This window comes from Phaethon aethereus (assembly GCF_964289735.1).
Source record: "Phaethon aethereus genome assembly, chromosome: 18".
NCBI lineage: Eukaryota > Metazoa > Chordata > Aves > Phaethontiformes > Phaethontidae > Phaethon > Phaethon aethereus.
In genome coordinates, this window is record NC_138594.1 from 5,841,140 (window position 1) to 5,863,500 (window position 22,361).

The 22,361-nt window shown below is 39.7% G+C and overlaps 2 protein-coding genes across 3 annotated transcripts in view; one reads left to right on the forward strand and one right to left on the reverse strand.

Annotated features, from left to right (window-relative positions):
• Positions 1 to 1,550: 1,550 nt before the first annotated feature.
• Positions 1,551 to 18,428, reverse strand: MFSD11 (major facilitator superfamily domain containing 11; the record flags this gene model as incomplete). 2 transcript variants are annotated; one of them, XM_082008172.1, is made up of 13 exons in its annotated part: positions 17,862 to 18,428; positions 16,253 to 16,308; positions 15,133 to 15,240; positions 14,656 to 14,735; positions 14,461 to 14,557; positions 12,229 to 12,287; positions 9,778 to 9,919; positions 8,901 to 8,941; positions 7,659 to 7,724; positions 5,442 to 5,567; positions 4,216 to 4,390; positions 3,056 to 3,191; positions 1,551 to 1,718 (listed from the first exon to the last, which is right to left on the reverse strand). In XM_082008172.1, the coding sequence occupies exons 1-13, from the start codon at positions 17,955 to 17,957 to the stop codon at positions 1,551 to 1,553; spliced, it is 1,350 nt and encodes a 449-aa protein (XP_081864298.1). In that variant the 5' UTR covers positions 17,958 to 18,428. The 2 variants fall into 2 exon arrangements, with proteins under 2 accessions (XP_081864298.1, XP_081864299.1); XM_082008173.1 differs by lacking the exons at positions 12,229 to 12,287; positions 14,461 to 14,557.
• A 3,000-nt stretch (positions 18,429 to 21,428) lies between these two features.
• Positions 21,429 to 22,361, forward strand: part of SRSF2 (serine and arginine rich splicing factor 2) — a gene marked incomplete at both ends in the record, with an annotated part of 1,044 nt that continues 111 nt past the window's right edge. Inside the window, 2 exons of the mRNA XM_082008317.1 lie at positions 21,429 to 21,790; positions 22,169 to 22,361. The exon at positions 22,169 to 22,361 is cut by the window's right edge and continues 111 nt beyond it. Coding sequence (XP_081864443.1) covers positions 21,429 to 21,790; positions 22,169 to 22,361 — 555 coding nt within the window. The remainder of the gene's footprint in view (positions 21,791 to 22,168) is intronic.

The window sequence follows — 22,361 nt, forward strand, 5'->3', positions numbered from 1 at the left end:
TTCTTCATGGGAGTCGTGCGTTACGTGCCCTTTGAGAGCAAAAGTGACAGCAAATGTCACAGGAGATACCATCCTCGCTCACCAAGTTTAACCTCGGGTACACCTACATAGTTATGACATGCAGGAGCTACTGACACATACTGAGTCGACTTGGTTTGAACTTGACTTTACAGATAAGACATTAACATTCTGACTGTGCATAAAGAAAGCGGGCGAATGGTAGTTTTCTAAAAATAGCTACATGGAGTGTCTAAAAACACCTTCTCAGTGTTCCATACCTGCTCTCAATTGCATCTTGTTTGCCTGCTGGAGAGAAACATAACTGCAAGTACTACAGTCATGTAGACAGATAAAATCAAGGTGAGTTTCATACCCTGCCTGTATTATATCATCCATAATAGTTTTGGATTAAAGCTTAGTTACTATACTAGTAACCTTGTTTTCACATTTGGCTGAGTAAGTTTACAGTACAGTCTTCCCAAAATATACTGAATGAAACAACTTAGGTCAAGTGTTTCAGGTATTTTTAGACTACGCACTAGAACAAATACTGCAAGATTATTCTTACAGTTCACATTCTGAGTCCATTTGTACTTGAAAAAGTCATCTTAGACAATGCTCCCATCATAGATTATGATGAAAATTTCACTGAACTCAAAAGAACTATTTGGGAGTCTGGGAGGGAAGCCGTGTCTTACAGTCCTTCATATAGCATTACCCTGAGAAAGTTTCAGCCAACACAGTTCAGTTCTGAGATGCCGAACAAAAGACTATTTTCAATTATCAATACATCACAGATTTCAGGATTACATCCTTAAAATGGCTTCGGGTAACTTGTTGAAATTCTTGTAAAAAAACCCAAACAAACAAACAAAAAAACTTTCATGTAACATTACAACACGATCCACTTTCTCAAAAAAACCCAACCCATGCATCTGATAAAATTTAAGCACATGAAATAGATTAATAAATAAATGGCTGGGAAACAAGGAACTGAGTGATACAAAATAAGGCAGCAACATTTCCCACAGAAACACTTCTGCATATCTAATTATCGAAAAAGGCAGTGGCATAAACTGATTTCTCAGTTGTGCAGACACATTCTGCTGTATAATGTACCTTACAAAAATATCGCCCATTCAATACAAGAATTTAAGTGTCTGCAGAACTAGAATATAAGAAAAATGGGGGGGGGGAAACTAAACTGTAATTCTGTAGCGCATGGTAGAGTGAAATTAGGCAATTACATTCTGAAAGGTATGTCTCAGAACAGAATTGTTCAATACATAGATTTCTACACATCCTTCCATTTCTAATATTGGAATTTTGTGAACATGCATGCCACGCTCAGTTGATTAAAGCAAGAAAAAAAGCCTTTGAAATTTGGCATTTTTCTCCCATGTTTCATGTTCAGTTAGACTGATGGTGATTTAGTAGTACCTTCCTCCATCTTAGCCTCTGCAGTAACTCTATCTTTTCACCTTCTCATATCACTTCACAATAAATGCACCTGTATTTTTCCTTATGTTGGACTAGGCACGGTATCTAGATCAAATGCTGTTGTAGTCTGAGCCACGGGCAACAAGAGCTGCTGCTGCTTCCCACTCCACTGTAAAGAAAGTAATTGTTCCAAAGAAGCCCACAGCCACCATGATCAGGAGTTGCCACTGCAGAAGGAAGTAGTTGCTGTAGAAGTATGCAACTGCAGCACAGATGGACTGAGGAGGAAAAAAAAACCAAAACACAACGTAAAAAGATTATCAGTGGAGATATCCAGGCTAGTATTACTATACAAGATTATCAAACCGACGTACACACAGTTTAATATGTAACTCTCAGTAGTATGCTTCTGTGGAAGATGTACAATCTTAAAACTTCATTATACCTCAACATATGTCTTGATGTGATATACAACAGATTTAGTTTTTACTTGTTATTTAAATAGTGTTCACTGTAGAAAATGAACACCAAATTCAAGTGTTTGTAGCATCGCAAGTGCAATTCTCTGATATTTGAAAACAGTTTGTCTAGAAACAACACTGCCAAGGCTTTAAGACAAAATCCAGAAAACTGTTTCCAGTTTTACAGCATCACAAACTATAGTATATTGAAATATCTACAGGCTTTGACAAGCAGTGTTGCTTACTTGACATCTATGTTTTCAAGGGTAAAATTTTCATTTGAGCTGGTATAAAGAGCCTTTATATTCCATCTCTATCTCATATTCTTACATATTGCTGAGAATGATATAAAAATTAAGCCACACACAAGAAAAAAAAAAATCCTTTTGAAGCAAGCAGCTGTCATCTTTTAAACTAGACACACTCTGACCTCTGCTCCCAGCACTAGCTTGCTATTGGTGTGACCATGCATGAACAGTTTCAATGCTTTGCACCATCGTTTTCCTACCGATACCTCCGATCAACACAGATCTTGACCTGGAAAGCTCAGTACCAAATGAGATGAATGCCTGTGAGTGAAGTGATCAATCCAAAATACAGCAGTTGTGTTGTATGAAGACTTTTCATCAAGTCTCCAGCTAGCATACATGCATTTATTTTGGCATTCTGACAACTCAAGGACAGATAAACAACATTACCTAACTCTTCTGTCTGCATACCCACCTGATAACTCCTAGTGATAGGATACAGCATCCACAAACTCTTCAATTAGTATTTACACAACTCATTTCCTTTTAACTTGCCCCCCTCTACCAAAGACTTCTTTGAGTAAACAAATTCAGTAAATGTTTATTTAAGTAAAATCCAAGTCTGGTTAACTGTACTAGCCTTTTGACTTTAAACTACAATTCCCAACACTTCTAACTTCCCTCAAAACTTGTAAGTAATAGCAGTTGAACTATATAATCACACCAAGCTGTACAATCAAGCTACTCCTACCTAAAAACTTTTTCTTCTCCTGCAACAGATTAAAAAAACAGGCTGAAATCCATTGCAGAAACAAGATGATTTTCCCCAGCTCATTAAAAAACCCATCCCAATATTTCAATAGCATTCCAGCAGTCATACTTTCAAAAGGCTGTGTCACGTAATACCTGAACAAACTTAAAGATGGCAAAGGCAGGAGCACTGTCTTCTGAATACAGGAATCCTAAAATACTGAGGAGCTGGGTGTTAAAACAGCTGTCCCCCAAGCCCAACAGAAAGCTGCAGAATATGGCCACCTCTTTGCTGCAGGAGAAAGTGAATCAAATTTAAAAGCCGTTCAAACAGCTTACACATCTATAAACTATTTTTGGCAGACTTATTTGGAAACTGAGAATGGAAGAAAGTTATCAAACTTTAAATTTCACTGTAAAAGAATGGGGAACACATGGCTTGGCAAAAATAACAGTTTCATCAGATTTTAATTTCTTAGTCTTTTAATGCTAAGACTTCTGTTACTGTTACCTGCAGTCAATTCTATATTGAGTTAGAACCACCAAGAGAACTTATTTTGGTGCTTGGAGTCACAAAGCCCACAAGGCAGTGATTTAAAGCTGAGACACACATGGCGAGTTCATAAAAACTGTAGGAATATTAGAGAAATACCAATTCATATTGTAGAAAAATACTCCAGTTAAATAAAGAATAGTCACCTGCACAGGCACAAATGCTTAGAATTGCAAGGTAGCAGCTGTGTCTGCACAAACTGACAACACTGTATTTTCCACACAAATTGGCAAAAATACACTGCAAAAGAAAGTTGCACTGATGAGATAAGAAAGCTCCCTCTATTCTTCCCCTAACACTGAGCAGTGTAAGAGACAGGAATAGCATGGCTCCAGTTAGGTCAAGTGGACTTTGACAATGAATATTCAAAGACTTTGGAAACCTGTGCAACAGTGCAAGGCTGGTGCTCCATGCTGCAGTAAAACTGAGCCAAACACTGTTTTAAAACATACTGAATTCCTGACACCTAGTACAATAGATGCTGGTCTCATTATTGTACTAGATGTCAGGAATGTCAGTTCTCAGGTGACAGAATTGCTGCCAAACATCCTCATGCTTTTTATTCTTATGCCATTTAAATTCCTAAATTGGGTGCACACTGGCAAAACATCTACCTTTAATAAAAACAGAATTCCTGAAAGCTTTTTCATGGAGTTAGTTCACTTCAGAGAAAAGCAGCTTCAAGGAATTTTCTGTTAGAGGAAAAAGCTGTTTGTTTATATACTTCTTGAGTTATACCAGCCAAAGAAAAAAGTTTACATACCTTGGAATCATATAAGCAACATCATTTGTTCCTTGCATAGGCGCAATAGGTGCATCATTTGGCATGTTGAAAAAAATTAAATAAAAGGCTATGAAATGGACAACAATGCCTAGCATCACAACAGGGTTCCTGCCAAAGCGATTATTCTTGCTCAGTAAACCAAAGATTCCTCCACCTGCACGAGTGGAAAAGATTGGATAATTAAACAGAACTGAAGATGTAAAGAACAGAACCAAACTTAAAATATTGAAAAAAAGAAAATGCTGGAAACTGAAATTATAGACTTCGCCATATTGAATAACTGGAAGATTGACAGACATGAAAACAGTCCTTAAGGAGTGTGCCAGATCTGCCAGCCCCGTTTGCAAGATTGACATAACCTTCGGGTTGTCTGAAATGTGGGCAGGAGATTCATCAGATGATTGCTGAGGAAGATGCTTAAACTTTTTGCAAGTATTTTCCCAACAGCCACTGTTTCCTCCAGTACTGCAACAGTACTAAGTGAAAATGGATGACCTCGTGCTTAGCTCTTTCAGTTGCTAAAACATGCACCCCTCCATGGATCAAAGTTGCTAGTGAATAAAGATAGTGTTGTTTTTTGGTGTTCTTTAGGGTTGGTTTGTGTTTTGGTTTTTTGTGGGGGTTTTTTGTTGGGTTTTTTTGTTTTGTTTTTTTTTTTAAACACTGCAGGTCTTGCGTTTAAACAAAAAAAATTTACTTAATGAACATTACCTGTATTCAATTTTATTCAAATACCAAATCTCAGTTAACAAAAGCTAACTTTAAGGAAATCTTTAGTGTAATACTTTAATAAATGTAAAATAGTTACATCATCACTTAAGAAATAACAAAAATATAAACAGAATACTATTTAAAAACAGAATATCAAAATGAAAATACCTTAATAACATCATAGCCTCGTGTTTCTCTCACTCTAAGTCTTATGTATTTCTTTGTACCAACCCAAGAAGAATGCAAAATCTTAGGATTCATCGTCATCGGTATTTCACATTCTAGTCCACATTCTCTTTAAATGGTGTAACGTATACTTCACAGTGCAACAAGGAACCACATTGCCAATTTTATTTCTAGTATGTCATTTTTTGTTTACATAATCATTGCTGGAAGCTTGAAAGACACTATTCAGATAAATACAAAAAAAACATTCTGTGTAACTACATCATCTTAATCTTTTTTGGTCTATAAGGTAGTAAATTTAGACTCACCTAAAATTTCTCCAACACCAATAAAAATACCAGAGAGACCAATAAGGCTTTTCTCTTCACTGCCAAACCTATTCACTGCACCAATACATGTTCCATATACTCCAGAAAAGAATGTTAATTCCAAGCCTTTGAAAGAAACCAAACAAAATTGATAGATCAACTCTTATGAAAGTTATGAAAAAATTCTTTATGTTTAAAGGCTGTTTCTCCCTAAGGTAGCTTTCAAATACATATATTTAAATGAGGTATGCATAATAGAAGCAAACAGGGAATTTTAAACTACCTAATTATGATATTCTCCCATGTCAGTTTATGAAAACTGTATTTGGAAAAACAGTGTCACTACTGTCACTTGCACTTAGGTTCAGTACTGCTTCTGTCAACACAATCCCTATAATGCAGTTTAGATTTCTACTTTTCAAGAACTTTGGAATTTCATCCAAATGAAAAGCACTATGTTAAACAACACTTAAAGTAACTGAAGAAATAAAGCACAATGTCAGTGTAAGAATCCACCCCCCCCAAAGTTATGGCATTCCTAAGAAAGTCCCAGCATCCCCAAATACCAATAAGGAGCTAAGATTCCTAAAACAGACTGCTTTTCTATACGTACATAATGAACTAAAACTCAGAAAGAACAGTGCCATTTGTTTAAAATGTTTCTTTCTATTGCCATTACTGTGAGGAAAGGTAACATAGCTGAGTCCAACTGGCATGAGTATAAGCAACCAGTGTAAAAATATCAATTTCTTAATAAAAAGTATAGTTAAAGCAATGCAAAGTGTTATGCTTAGACAAAGAAAAACAGTTCAAAAATAAAACTGTTTCTAATTCACCTCCTTTGTCTTTTGCTACTGCAAAAATACGGTACACCATATCCTGGTCTACCAGTAGCAGGCTACCTAACATGGTATATGAACTAAATATACCCCTCAAAAAGAGATGAACTTTGAGCAGTTGTAATAATCCACACATTAATTTAGGAAATAAAAGCTTTTGTTGGCCTTACAGGATTTTGTATTTTCCTACCTAAAGTAGCAATATTGGCCAAGAGCCACCAGATGGCAGCAGCTATTTTTTCCAAGCTGGACTGATTTTTTTCCTGCTACTTCTAACACCAAATTTCAGATTAATCAGGCAAAAACCTGACTCACTTCCTTCCCTTGTTATCTTTCTTCACATTCCCATTGCACTAAACATCTAAGAGGAATTCAAGTAAGTTAATTTGAGTTAACACAACATTGGAGATGCTGTGAAGTAACTTGTAACTCAGATTAGTGGTTGGTGCAAGCTGAATTCACAGCTACTACTGCTCTTTCTCTACCAGAAGCTGACTGCAAACCTTGGCAGATGTTATGGCACTGTTCATAAGTTCTTCGCATCTAAGTTTGTCTTTTCACTTACAAGGATTAACACAATTTTTCGTAATTGTGAACTCAGAGCTGAGGTTCTGAAGATGTATCTGTTCTTTCTAACACTTAATTTGATAATAAACAGAACTACATCTGAAGCCAAATAAGGAGCAAGAAACCCCCCAAAAGGGGGAGTTTATCCCTTAACAGGTTTATCCCCTGTTAAAGGATCCCAGTAACATTTTGAACATTTTATAGTATTTTTGTGGAGGAATCACTTTAGTACACGGCAAAAATAAATGTATTTTTCTTCTACAATTCATACCTTGGCCTAACAATGGCAGATCAGGTTTAACTAAACTTGTTAAAAAGAAAGAGAGCTCTATTTGCCACAGTAAATACTAATGACAAAAATAGTTGAAAATGATTAAACTTTTTCCCCAAGTAGAACCAAGACTAAAATGAAGATTGTTAGTAGAGGAGGGGGCCCAACACTGAAAGTGTATTCTGCAAAAATAATTTTAATTCAAATGCAATGCAATTGCTTTACACAATCTACAACCTATTGATAGTGTAATGCCAAATCACATAAAAACCTATGTAAATTTTGCCTAACCCTCAATTTGGGTGACCCAGAACTGTACTGAACCAAGCATTACTATATCTGTCAGTATTTGCAGATTTAGGTGCACCCCTCCTCCCATACAAAAATGCTTTCCAGAAAACAGAAATGTCATTAAGTAACTCATTCAAAGTTAATTGTTAATATTCAAGTAATGTTTGCAGAGATACAGAATTGCGCTCCTGCTCTGGGGTTAAATGCCCTGCCACTGCTACACAATTACACACTCTGCTTGCTTCATACCTGTGTAGGCTGTTGTGACACTGAGAAGCATAATCTCTTTGGTGAAGCTCAGCTTTATGGATTTCTCTGTAAAGACAAAATAATGGAAATTAATGTAACTTCTGATAACACTACTTAGAGAATCTACACTTTCTTTTGCTCTTTGCTTAAAGCAAAAATAGGTTAAAGTTATGCAAACTGTGGCTTTATTACAGTAAACAGAGTGCTAAACAAACCAACCCTGACTTGCCCTTTAAAAGAAATGCTGAGAGCTCAAATCCTTTTTTGTAAAAAATGCAAGGGGGGGAAATATTAAAGAGGGGGTACACAGTTTTCAATTCACAGACAATTTTCTGCTCATTGTATTTTTGCACTCTATCTTAGTTCACAGTGACTGTGTCCTAAAAGGATAAATAAATTCTCAGTGAAGATCTCCACGTTCTCAAAACAAAATTAACAATCATAGGCAGACCACATCAAACTTCAACGGAAACTGCAGATGCTCCCATCCAAAATCGTTGTTTTTAAGGGGTACATTTAGCGACAAAATAAAACAACACATAACTTCTCCTTTATACTGTTACATTAGTGATTTAAAAAAAAAAACCCAAAAAAAAAACCCCAAAAAACCCACCGTCACACACTAGCTTTCCCAGGTGGTGACCTGTTCTTCTGGAGCTTATTTACAGAAGAAAGCTGTTGTCAAAGAGCTTGGATCTGAAACTACATCAAGGAAGTACCCCTGGACTATACTAGTACCTAATTGAAATGAAGTCTACTTCACTTTCTTTGCTTGCAGTCAAGCTTTGTTTGTATGATACCATCACCTGAAAGGAGCACTTCTGAAGCACAGGCAGCCAGCTCACACCAATCACACACCAACAGTAATTTGACCACACATTAGTTCGGTGGTTCCCAAGATTTTCCAGTTGCAAGCCTTATTTTGGCTAGGCTCAAAATCGCAAATGCTCACATAGACAACTGAATTCCTATCAGGCTCAAAACTCATCAGTCCTGTGTCTCTATGTGAACTGTCAGGTCTGGCCTGAAAACCATTGCCATCTAGCAGTCACTTTTCCAAGCAGGCCATACCTGGTGGCGTATATTTGAAGTGGAATAACTGAAATGCATTCTCAAAACCTTATTTGTTCACAATTTTTTGTTCTAAGTGATTTGTACCAGATCACATTATCAGAATCATGGAGAGCTGGAAAGGACATGTCAGTTTTTTTTGAAACCACTCTTATGTGAAACAGTACTTACTGAAGGCAGCCACTGCTCTCGCCATTTTGTTTTGTGCAGACCTGGGTAAACAAATGCCTTTGTCAAAATGGAAACAGAATAATCACACTATTTCACTATGCTGGAAGGCAGCTTGGTTTTTCAGATTTCCTGTACATTTTCTAGCCCAGCATTATATACTGGAATACACTAATTTATTATTAAAAGTTTCTGAGAATCCAAACTACTAACTACAAAATTTATTTGCTTTCTGAGCTAATGAATGCCATTCAAAAATAAACCTGCTTAAGAGAGTCTTTCTTCTGAGCAGTTTTAGCTGTGAACATTTTTTCACTGGCATGCTTAGTGATGTTTTTCTAACATTTTCACTGGCTTTTAGATAAAGCAAAAATATTTAAACTGATGCCTCAGGCAAAACTGTACCTGTGTACTTACACACTTCTAATGTATTTAAATATATATGTATGTCACCCTGATAGAGAAGATACAAAAACCATGCTTCAGTATGTAAAAAATAACCTATAAAAAGGGAGTAATTTCTGCTTGTTCCAGCCTTTAAACTGGGCTGATGAGGGAAAGACATACTACAAAAGGCAGGTACATGCTTAATAATAATCAGTGAAGAAGAGCTAAATGGTATCTTTCCAAAGGCACTTACTCATTAATAGAAAAACTTGATGTGCAGTACTGCCCTCCACCCTTGAGAATGTCATATAAAGAACATTAATTTCGCTTGTTAAGGTACAGACACTTTTCTATTAAATCTGTAGATTCTACACGTTGTTCATAACATTCATGTTTCCAGTGCAGAGGGGAAAAGTGAATGCAGGATGTTCCATTGAGGAGCAGGAGCACAAACGAGTATATGTGACAACATGTTATTGCCATAAGCACTTACGAGCTGTCCCCCAAGATTTCATTAGCAGAATCTTCCTCCCCTGGAGCTTTTGTGTCCTCTTGCTTCCTAATCAGAAAGAACAGAACTGTGCCCACAAGACTGATAACAGTCAGAGCAATGAAGACAGTTCTACGATCACTCTCTGTGGAAAAACAAACAAGAGTCATAACCAGATGTGCAAAAGCAATTAAAACCAATTCAACCACCTTCAAAGAACTAATACAGACATACTACATAAGTGTTTAAAATGCATACGGATTTTCTAACTTACCTTTCATGTGGAGCAAAAGGTACCCAGCTGCTGGCAAATTCCTGTCTCAGTTTTATGATGCCAATTAAAAAAATGGCATATTTAAAGAGTGTCACTCGCATTTTCTGCCATGCAAAAGCAATGACCAAGGAGGAGCCAATTAACAAAGGAAGTGCATAAAATATTAGCAGAAGAAAGTACATCTTTCAAGACATATAATTCAGAGTGGATATAGCAAACAATCCCAAAACACTTCAAGTTTCTAATAAAAAAAAAAAAGCTCTATACCAGCATCAGAAATATTAGTGCTATAACATCATAACCTGGTAGGCTTGTAAACTACAAGGCCTTAAAACCACTGAAACCTCAGTAACTGACACAGCACACAACACACAGCTGGAGGAAGATAGTTGCTGCCCGATGCACCAAGCTCTGCTGCACTAACCAACTTGTTCGGCATGGGCAGGTCTGTAATACAGAAGTCACTCCCATTTACAAATATTAAGCAGGGAAAAATAGCCAAGAAATAGCTAATAGTTGAGACTGAACTAGTGTAGGATTCTGAAGATATTGCATGTGCTTGTATTTACCTCCCCTTTAGCTTAAAGGTAAACGTAAAATTGTTCTACATCAATTAAAAATAACCTGTGTATGACTACAGATCAAAAAAACAGTATGTGCTTCACCTCAAAATGCCTGTAATATTTATATAAGTAGTGAAGGAGGAATTGATTTTTAAATGCTGTTAAATCTTCTGATATCAACATTTTTTAAGAAAGAGGAGTCTCAATTTAAAGATGGAGGAAAATGCAACAGCAGAATTCCCTTACAGTTAGTTGCTCTATTCTGTGGTTAGCAAGAGCACTGAAATTTAGAATGCACAGAATTTCCGGCCCACCAGGTTCAAAATACTTTCAATAACATTTAAACCTTTGTGTTAAAAGGTGAGGGAATGTGGAAGATGACCTTTAAAAATTAACCTGTGCTGCGCTACCAAGCCTGTGGCTGTGGAGAACCTGAAAAGATGGATCTAACAGAAGCATGAAGTGAACTATTCATCTCAACAGGGCAGTATTTCTGAAGCCTGGTAATTATCATTTAAACATCAACATCTGATTCCTGATTGACTAGAGCAGAAGTATCCTCATCTTCTAAATGTTAAAAGAATGACCATTCTAGTAGATATTTTACTTTAAGACTACAGTAAGGAAAACTCTCACCGTCATTACAGAACAGAACAATCAGCCCTATTTGTTTACAAAAGGTTGTTTTTCCAGCAATGCTCATTTTTTATAATGAAAATATTAGATTTTGCTCTATTTTCACCATTGCAGTTTTCTTAGTTGATACCCTCACCTACCTTGCCTAAGCAGTTGCCAGAAATCTCTGCTTTAAAACCAGTCTCAACCACTATCCAGCTTCTTTCTGCTTTTCCAGCAGCTACTCCTGCTCTTTACCAGTCTAGCACAATGTCACATGATAAAACTATAGTATTAATTACAATCCCATCAAGAAGTTTGTCTTCATAAACTATGCCAAGAAAGGAAGATCAAGTTCTTTACACACTCTGTCAGCAATGCTAGCAGTTTAAGCAGCAGCAGCCCACTCTCAGTCCAGCTGCGCATCTCAGTCTCTTGACAAGTAACGTCTTGCTACATTACTATGTGCCAGCATAACAATTAGTGCAGCCATGAAGTGAGCTGGGATGGTTTTCCTTTCTTCTCCTTTATTTCATGGGTTAATAAGTCTCCAATCTGATTTACTAGGACAGTCTACACTAGGAACTTACTTTGGAACTGAACAGCATGTATATTAAACATACAGCCATTCCAGAATACCTTTCCCCCAAAATAGGCGTATTTTGGCATAAGTGTGCCTGCACATGGAAAAATCCCAGAGCAGCTTTTGGGGAAAACCTTATTCTAAACTAGCATTCTGAAGAATTTCATAGACAATATCCGAAAAGGTGGCACTCAAAGTGCGTTGCATGCAGGAAAACAACATACATAATGCAAGGGCCAGGAGTACCATGGAACACAATCAAAAACATACTCCAAAAATAGTCTATCTAAAAATAAATTGGAAGAATACTGTCTGCTGTTGTCTAAGTTTCTTGCCACTTTCCAGTTCATTATTTCATCTGCTTATTCGTGCTACCATACTTTAAAGGATGACCTCCCATATAAACAAGCAATACCCACCTGATATGTGAGTTTTTCCTTGCCAAGCGAAGTATATATAGAGGTTTCCAAAAAACAAGCTGTAAACAAAAAGAACAAAGGGGAACAGCACTTTTTGCGGTAAGATTAAGGTTGTACATCACAGTAGTACTATTCTATGCAAATATAGTACTGTGCAATTGTGAAAGAGATACAGACACTAGTCACTCTCCATGCAAACTGCTTAGTCTATATAAAACTTCAACACAGTAGAGGATTCTTCCCCCTAATGCTGGCTATTCATTTTCAGCAATCAAGATAAAAGGTGGTAGCAAAAATGAGGAATTATGCATCTAAGTTGCCCCTCTGATTTTGGAAGGGTGTGAGTTAGAAAGCTGACATGTTTATGGAGATAATTTTGTAAAACTTCCTTAGAAGAGTCATGTATCTCATCTGAAGTATTGGCCCAGCAATGCTAAATTGGTTAACGGCTCAAGAGAAATTCTGCATTCGTACCTACAGTTTCCTGAAATACAGTAACTCTGAACGGATAGCAATTTTACTCCCTGTAAAACAAGGGATTACTTGGGTTTGTAGAAATCTACTACTTTGATAACATACCAATAAGTTAATTCCGGAACCTGGAACTTAAGGAACACACAAGAAGTATGCCACTAGGTCAGACTGATGTTCTACTAATCCAGCATTCTATCCCCACAACAGCATTAGCAATGCCACCTAGTGCAGGCTCACCAGCCTAAGCACTTTCTGCAATTCATTCCCCACATTACCTCCCAATATCCAGAATTGCTATATCTGGGGTGGTAAATGGTATCTCTCTTCAGGAAGCATTTGTGGATCTGTTGACAATTAATTTGTTTGATCCCTTTTTGATATTGCTGACACCATCCAACTCCACACCCTACTGTGGCAGCAAGTTCCAGAAGTTTAATCATCCATTGTGTAAAGAAGCACTTTATCTGTTTCAAACCAACTCTCTTCTAGTCTAAGTGACCCAAGTTCTAGTACAGCAGCATTTGGCGAGCAGCAGTTCTACTTTCAGCTCACTCGCTGCCTTCATGTTTGAGTAACCTATCAGTATAATCCTTCTTAAACACTTTTTCTCCAAAGGAAAGAGTCCCAGCATTTTTAGTCTCTCTTCAAGTCAGCCGCTCTACCTTCTTGCACATTTTTGTTATTTTTCCCTATACCCTAATTACATTACACTCTCCCAAGAGGCATAAACCACAGCCACACAAAACAGTCAATGGCAGCAACGCAGCATCCACTACCTTGTTCTTGCTACCTTTCTTGATGCCAAGCCTTTTGTTGACTTTTTTGGTTGATGCAGCACTCAAAGCTTAGTACCAGAGAACCATCAACAAGATCTCTTTTCTGACTGCTGACTGCCAGGTCCACCCTTAGTACCTTCACTTCCAACTTGTCAGTGAGCAGCAAGGACTGGCTGCTCCCTCAGGCAAGGAGGGCTAAGAGTCAAGGGGGCTAACACATCCAGCAGAGAAGGTGCCTCATCAGCTAGAGCTCAGCTCCACAGTACTCAAGCAAGGCAAGTAGGGCAGACTCAAAGATTGTAGGCAGGGTTGACCAAGAGTCCAGACCATCATGCAAGTTTGTGTTCATGAGGCAAATCTGAAATCAAGCCAGGAAGTCAGTCCACAGGCCAGAATCAGGTCTGGTGATTGCCACACAGGTTCACAGTGACAAGGCAGAACAAAGTCAAGGCAGGAAGTCAGTCTGTAGTCTGGGGTCTAGGCCACCAGGATCCACAGCCAGGTATAAGCATAGCAGTAACTGAGCTGAAGAGCAGTACCACTCCAATACAGCCCCAGAGAAACTAACTGCCAGAGCTGAGTTTAAACAGGGCTTCTGGGCCCATGGGCAGATGGGAAGGGTGTGGTGGAGGTCCCAGGTGAGATTTTTCAGGACCATCAGGACTTATTAGTGCACTCAGGATCCTGACACAAATTAGCACAGCCCTCCACAATCAACAAGATTTCTGTTACATATGTCACATGCTCCCCTAACAGAAATGTATCTTTTTGGTATGTCTAAAGTAGAGGCTTGCAATATCTAACTTTCGTTCATTGTTCTATAATGCACAACAGCAATAGAACTGTTGCTTCCAGCCTTCCCTCCCACTTCACTAACTGCAAGGTACTAGTGGAATATTTTTGATGCAGTCTCCCACTTACCAAAAAATGTAAGAAGTAGAATGTGTACACAACCAAAAAAAAGGTTAAAAATAAAGCTTACCTGGACTGCAAGAGTGCCCAAAATACTCCACTGTTCCTTCCAATGGTGTTTTCATCAGAATTTACAGTCAAGCAATTTCCCTGTGCCGTCCAGAGTACTGAAACATACAGAATACATTGCTCAGGAAACAAAAATATTTTAGGGGTATATTCAAGTGCACCAAAGAACTGTAAGCAGGGTAAGAGCAATGCTTACCAGCAGCCGCAATGCCAATAAAAACAGAAGCAGTGTAGAAAGCCCATGTAGCAGGTTGGATAAAAACTGCAATGTATAGGCTAGAATAGAACAGATCAGTTTATTGAATATAGACTTAAAGCGGACAATGCTCTTTAGCAATCAGATATCTCACTTAGCTGCTTCTAAATCAGCTACTCCAAAGTGATGCTGGAAAATAGTTTAGGTCACATGTGAAAAAAGGTAATCTGTTTACTCCACTAAGCATGTAGATTTTTTTTTTACATTGTCATTAATCTGAGACCACACAGTCAGCAAAGTCTGGAAATCCTGTGGAAAAAAATACACTCTGCAGCTAACACATCTACTGATACAGACAGTATCTCTGCAAGATGCCTTCCTCAGCCAGTACAATTTCATGTATGGCATGGTAACCTTAGGCGTGAAAAAATGAAAGATTTCAAAGGAAGCAGATAAAAATTCAAAATTAATACTTACCTATAAAATATGCCGCTAACAACCATGGAGAGTTGAGGTTCTACTATTGCAACCACTGAAGGCGATATAAGATTTGATGCAGAGAATACCCCATAAATAATGGACATGCTACATAAACAAACAATAAAGATGATTAAGTACTTAAAATTAACTATAGGGTATGAGTGCAACTGATCTAAGAATGTTTGGTCAATTCCAAAATACCAAGTTAAATACATACATAACTTAAGTAACTGCATAACTTTAATGGTCAAACATTTCCTTCCTTCTTGTTACCTTCTCCCATTGCACTCTGTATGGGAATAAAGGAGCGCACACTGTTTCTTAGATTGCTGAATAGAGTCCCAAACTATTGCAGGCAAGTACATCTTGTAATGTACAACACACATTTGTCAAACCAGGCCTTAACAATAGTTACTGTATTTTGTGCCCAGTACTTCTAGAGAATGTTCCAGACCCTCATTTGTCTATCAGTGAGGTTTTCACTTTCTGCCAAATACACCACAAATTTTATAGATATATTTTGTGCCAGTTGTATTTTTAGTTTAAATTAAGATAGTAAACCCTTCAAAGCAGCAACCAGGTTTTCCTGTATGACAGATTATTTTGGTTTACAAAAGGTCCCTGATCATGCTTGGTGATTTTGGCTATGCCAGTGCAATAAACAAACAGAATGGCTTTTCATGGTTTTGCTGTTTGTCTTTCTGACTGCTCCTTTCACATTTATGTTGCAGTATTTCCTGGAAGTCGATCCACATCACCTATCCTACACACACAGAGGTGTACAAGGGCAAACAATCAGGGCCTTAGTTAGCAGTTTTATTTATTTTAAAACTTCCACTTCATCTCGTAAGATAAAATGCTGAGAATGTGATAACTGTATGGTGTTTCTTCTCCCTATAGAGAAAACATGCAAAGCAAATATGTAGTTCAACTAGAAATAATTCAGAGTAGAACTAGAGTGAATGTGAGAAGCCTATGATTTAAACTGCTTTAAGTATGTTATCATATTGTGAAGTCAGCAGAACACTACTATCTCTTCAGGGTATATCTCTACCAGGTGGAATGATAACTAGCTTCACCCTCCAAGGAGCAAAGTAACAAGATCTGTGTAAATTACCTTGTGTAGCCACTGCCATGAAAATCAGTGTTGTTTAAATTTGTGATAACAGTTTGCTGTGAGGAGAAAATCATACATTGTAATATGTTAGAATATATCTTGTAGTTTGAGAACACTTGCATCTGCTTGAAGTCAGTATCAAACATTAGAATTGATTATTAATAGACTCTACAAAGTACTTAATTTAAAGTATTAATTACAACTCACAACACCTCCACAATGAAGGTGAAGGCGATATTTGGCAGGGAAACACCTATGTTTGAAGCAGTAATTAGTCGTTTAGGATTACATTATGATTTCATCAGAGACCTTAAAATATTTCACAAAACTTTTGTTTCACTAAACACCTGTCTTAGGTAGATATGTATGACTATCTTAATTTAAAAAGTGGGGAAAAAAGGAGAAGTTTCAAAATACTCTTAATTTGACCTAACTATATGAGCTTCTGATAAAGAGTTTCCGTTCTTTTCAGCTTCCCGTTATTTTCCTGTTCCTTTTTTTTCCCTTGAATCAGCTTTAATGATCATGAGACCATGTAATTAGTTGGGTTTGAGGGCAGATCTGATTGAAACTCACTTGTAATTACTTAAATGACAATAAATTACGTGATTGCATGATCACTAGGTCCAATTCAATGAGGTGCTGTGAATTCATTGCAGAACTTCTAAGAGCACAGGGCTGTACTTATGTACTTCTAAGTACAATATCATGCTGCACTATGACTTTTACAAAAACTATTCTAAGCAGTTATTTCTTTAATGCAGTGAAGGACATTTGTATGTCTGAACCCAAAAAGGATTCTCCTTGCATGCAAGAAGAGAGAAGCTGCAAGACATATGTTGAAATCTAACTGTCTTTCAGGCATATAACTAATATTGAAAGCAATGTCAGCCACTCAGTAAGTTAGAGGATCTGGGCTAAGTATGTCAGCAGCAGGTTTCTAAAAATTTAAGTAGTAAGAGTGCAATCTGCTTTTAATAGTAAATTTGGATTACATTATGCCCAGTTGTGCTTCAGCATGCAGAGAGATACACAATACTAAAGCAGTAAATTACTTATTCAGATGGAAGGTGACTTGGCAGTTCTAGCAATTGTGGAAGTCTGACTACTTGTCAGATGTTATCCTCATACTCCCCCTCAATGTCTCGTTTGTTAGATCAGAAAAATGTTACATAAGGAAAAACACTCTAGGAAAAACTAGGGGCATGGTTAATAATAACAACTTAGGCAAATATTTTGAAAGGGACTACATAGAATAATCAGAAATATGGCAGGTCCAGTGTAATTCAATTGTTAATATCTCAAGTGTCAAAACAGACACTATTTTAAAGTTCAAACATTTGATAACATTCATTAATTTTCTCCTTTCTAAGCAATGAGGTAGTTACATATGTAGCTATGCTTTCTTAAAGCAATAAACTGCTTAATTATCCAGTTAACCAACTTAATTTAGTTAACACTAAACCAAAAGAAAGGAGACAAAATATCAAGGTGTCTTGCACATTAAAAAAATCCTAAGTAAAGCAACTCTCACACTAGAGTACATAAAAGACAAGAAAGGATTAGTAACTGTGATAGAGATGTGGCATGTTTTGAAATTCACACCTACCGCAATATTTCCACATGTTTGGAAAGCAGTGAATATAAACATAAACGAGACTCCCAGAATAATTATGTTGAAAAGTTTTTTTGATTCAGGAGACATCTTGTCTTTTCTTGCCAAGTCCTCAGCTTCAGTCTGGAAAAGCTCTATTTTCTTTTAAAAGTTTCCTCTTAATCTCTATTAAAAGCAAACAAGCAAAAAGAATAAAACAAAAAAGAAAGCTTCAAAAATGACAATTACTTAGGGCTACTTCGTAGCTGCTAGGACATAACCATCAACTACTCAAGAAATCTAGTAACCCTCTTAAATAATGTACAGCAAAATCTGTAACTTGAAAAAGAAAAAAACAAAGAAAGGTCTGGTATGAAAGGTAAAGATCAAGATTCTCTCTACCTTTTCCCATGAAGTTAGCAGGGCAGACTGCAGTATGTTACTTCTTCATGACATCTCTTTCCCCTCAACAAAGCAGTTTTCCAGAGACCGAGCTAGTTAATCGGCTCAGTGTCTTGCCATTGTTCTAAATCAGACTTCTGGTCCAAAGCCTTTAAATCACCTGACGAAGGAAAGATGAGACATTCGTACACAGGAGTCATTTCCATGCATGCTGGACAGGAAGTAAGGAACATTTCACAATCTAGATCAGCTGACCCAGCCTAGAAAGCCCTTGTGCACTATGGGAAATGCAGTTTTAGGAAAATACACTTTTTCTACTTAAAAGGGTAGAAGTCTCCTATAAATAAATAAAAAGATTTGTACTAGTTTTTAAGCATTATAACCTCCATCCACTAAATAAATACCCAGCAAAATAAAAAAAGTCTTAGAAAGGTGTCTAAGAAAACTGTCTAATTAGCTGCATTGAAACACACACCAAGTTCTTCCAAAAGGAAATCAATTCCCACCTGGGAGAAACTGTATACCTCAGTGCTACCAACACACATGCCCTGCACAGTGCTTCTGCCTTTTGCTGTCTCAGTGACTCAAGAGAGGAAAGAGGCTTCATAATCTTTCACTGTTTTGTCTCAAGGAACAAGGTTTGTTTTTAGCAATTACACACTCTTAATATTTTACTTCACAGTATTTTTTAAATAATATATTTAAGATCAATTGATCTTTAAGTTTTGAAGATCTCTGTTAAAATGTCAGCAAAATGGAACCAGAAGATCACACATCTTTTATCGATTATTTTACCGTTACTATCTTCTGACTGTTCTGTTGGGCCTCCAAGTCAGGATCGGAGCATTCAGCTACATCAGCTCCACTTAACTGCTGGCCAAAGAAGAAGGGAAGGAAATGCAGAATTGATTGAAGTAAATGACCAATCACCAAATTTTACCTCCACTATCTCCAGTAAAGAACTTAGATAAAATCTGCATCCCAGCTATCTTATTTTAATTCCTGAGTTGTATTTTCTAAAAAAAATGTAGGGCTTTATCCAACAGTATTTATTCTTTACTTGTGGGAGAAAGTCAGTAAGATTGTTCCAAGGGTGCTTTACAAAGATCCAATTAGAATATCAAGGCAGTATTTTAACAAAAGCAAAACTCTCTTCTTTGTTTTCTACATTATAAATTTACAGTAACAGATTTTAAGATCCTCTAGGCATTGAGTCCCACTAATACCTTCTTCCCCTTGTGCTAGCATAAGCACTCATCTAGCTGCACAGCAAACTGGGCTGGTGTGCTAGACCACTTCTTTTGGTATCAGCATGTGTCAATTTGAAGTGATTGTAAAACTAGTGAATAAGGGACACAGGAAACTTCCTCTATCATTTTAAAGATAAACTTCAGATTTCTCCTTAGAAAAAGGGTTTCAGCAGATGAGTCAGAAAAGTTTTAATCAAAACCCTCCAATAATATAAATTGGAGGATTGGAACAAATAATGAACAATATAGCATGAAGCAATATAAAATGTACAGTACTAGCTTATGTGTTTTCTTAAGTCTTTTGTAGCAGGAAACTAACTGTCGCTTCTAGGTTTGTATTGATGTCATTGCTGATTTTTATACTTCTTCAGTACAAAAAATATTAAACACAATTACACTAAGGATTTAAATTCCAATACCGAATTTGCTTTCTCCTATCACTACTGTCATTGCACTAAACAAATCAGTAAAGAATTGTCTCTTTTTTGTTTCTATTGTTTTTTTAACATAGCGTTACAAAACAGATGGGTAGAAACATTTATCATTGTTGTAATACAAGAATTGACTATTATAGTTCATACTCGGAGCTCGGGCATTTTATTGAGCGCCTGAAACGACACAGCAACAACTTTTGGGGTGAGGGAGCAGCTTTCACCAAGCCCCCCGGACAAAACTCTGGAAATCTGCTTGTCGTCCTTACACAAGGGCTGTGCTAATCCTCACCCTTGTTCCCATTTTACCAGACATGCTGCTAAAGCATGAACTTGCAGAGAGGGCTGGGTGGAAAGGAGGATTTCTGACGTTTCCCCGCTCGGCCCACAGCTCTCTCACAGGCACCGATGCAGCCGGTGGATATCACCTCGCCAGCGGCGTGCGGGCTGAAGGCTGCCTACACGGCTCTGCCCCCGCACCACAGCGCGCATCTACCGCGGCGCATCCACAGCTGCACGCACCGAGCCGGCCTCACCAGGCAGCACTGCTGGCAGGAGGTGAAGGAGACCAGCCAAGTGCCCACGCCGGCCTGCCAGGCCCCCTCACTGCGGAAACCGGGGATCGCACCCGCCTGCAGCGGGAACAGGAGAGGCACAGAGCTCCCCCGGCAACTGCCCCGGGAAGAAGCGCCCTCGCCTGCCTCACCCTCACAACGCTGTCCCATCCCCATCCGCCATTTTAAACTGTCACCTCCCGCTCCCCCGCCCGCGCGAGAGGCGCTCCCCATCGTCAGCGCGGGTTTTTTTCACGCGGCGGGGGTTTCCCGCTCCTCCTCCCCCTAGTAAAGACAGGCTTCGTCTTATTTCCGTTTTTTTACCGTTTTCGGCACACATTGTTCAAAATTTCCCCGCCTCCGCCGAGTCCTTCCGGGTCACGACGGAGACGCCTTAACGGTCACTTTCAACGGCAGGCGAGTTATTAATTTAGAAGACGATTTTTCGTGTGCCCTCCAAGGCCGTCTCCGGGATTCGCGGCCGGTAAGGAGGAAAAAGAAAGACAAGGCCGCGCTCGGGGAGGCCGCCGCCAGGCGAGGGGCGGGCGCGGCAGCACGCGCCGAGCGGCGCTTTCGCTTCCGGGTCGCCGTCGGCCATTTTGTGGCGTTAAGTAGGCGCGCGCGGGCGGCGCCCCGCTCATTTCCTCGCAGCAGCGGGCAGAGGTGGCTGTTGCTGGCTCTTCGTCTCCGCTCCGGCCTTAGGCCGCCTCCCCCCCGGATCCCAGAGGTGGGTGCCTGCTTCTCCCTCTCCGCTAAGGACCCCGCGGCGTTCCCCTATGCCCTGTAGCTCCCCGCCTTTCTGGACTCTGCTGGGCCGCCGCTCCGGCGCTCCCCCTCCGGTGTGAGGCGCTTCCCCTTCAGGGCCGCGCCGCCTCCTGACTCGCCCCCCTTCTCTCAGGTTTCTTCTCCTCAGCCGCCGCCGCCCCTCGGGGGCTGTTGCCCGCCATGAGCTACGGGCGCCCTCCGCCGGACGTGGAGGGCATGACGTCCCTCAAGGTGGACAACCTGACCTACCGTACGTCCCCGGACACGCTCCGGAGGGTCTTCGAGAAATACGGCCGCGTAGGCGACGTCTACATCCCCCGGGATCGCTACACCAAGGAGAGCCGCGGTTTCGCCTTCGTCCGTTTCCACGACAAACGCGATGCCGAGGACGCGATGGACGCCATGGACGGGGCTGTGCTCGATGGCCGCGAACTCCGCGTGCAGATGGCCCGCTACGGCCGCCCCCCCGACTCACACCACAGCCGGCGTGGCCCGCCGCCGCGCCGCTACGGGAGCAGTGGCTACGGCCGCCGCAGCCGCAGGTGAGCGCCTGGAAGGGAGCAGGGGGGCAGTCAAGTTTCAGTAGTAAGGCTGGAAGACGGGGCTTAGGCGTGCGCCCGCACAGCGGGGGCCGCTCGGTCTGGTTTCCTTTTCCGAGTAAGTTTCGCGGAGGGGTTAGGAGTGGGGTAAGGGTTTAGTAGAAAATGCACGTGGAGTTGCTTTGGAGCGGAAGGGTTTCGCCCTGCAGTAGTTTTAGCCCCCGGCCACTCACTCTGAACAATGGCGCCCTCTTAACACTCATTTTCTTGCCCACGTGGGTCCCGTTCCGCCCTCCTTGTCCCGCAGTAGTTGCTAAAGTCTGTTGCGCCGCCCACGTTCAACTTCTAACGCGCTTTTTTTTCCCTCCTGGTATGTTTTAGCCCTAGAAGACGCCGTCGCAGCCGATCTAGAAGCAGGAGCCGCTCAAGATCCCGCAGTCGGTCCCGATACAGTCGATCCAAATCCCGGTCTCGCACACGTTCTCGGTCTCGCTCCACCTCGAAGTCCAGGTCTGCCAGGAGATCCAAGTCAAAGTCCTCGTCTGTCTCCAGATCCCGGTCCAGGTCAAGATCC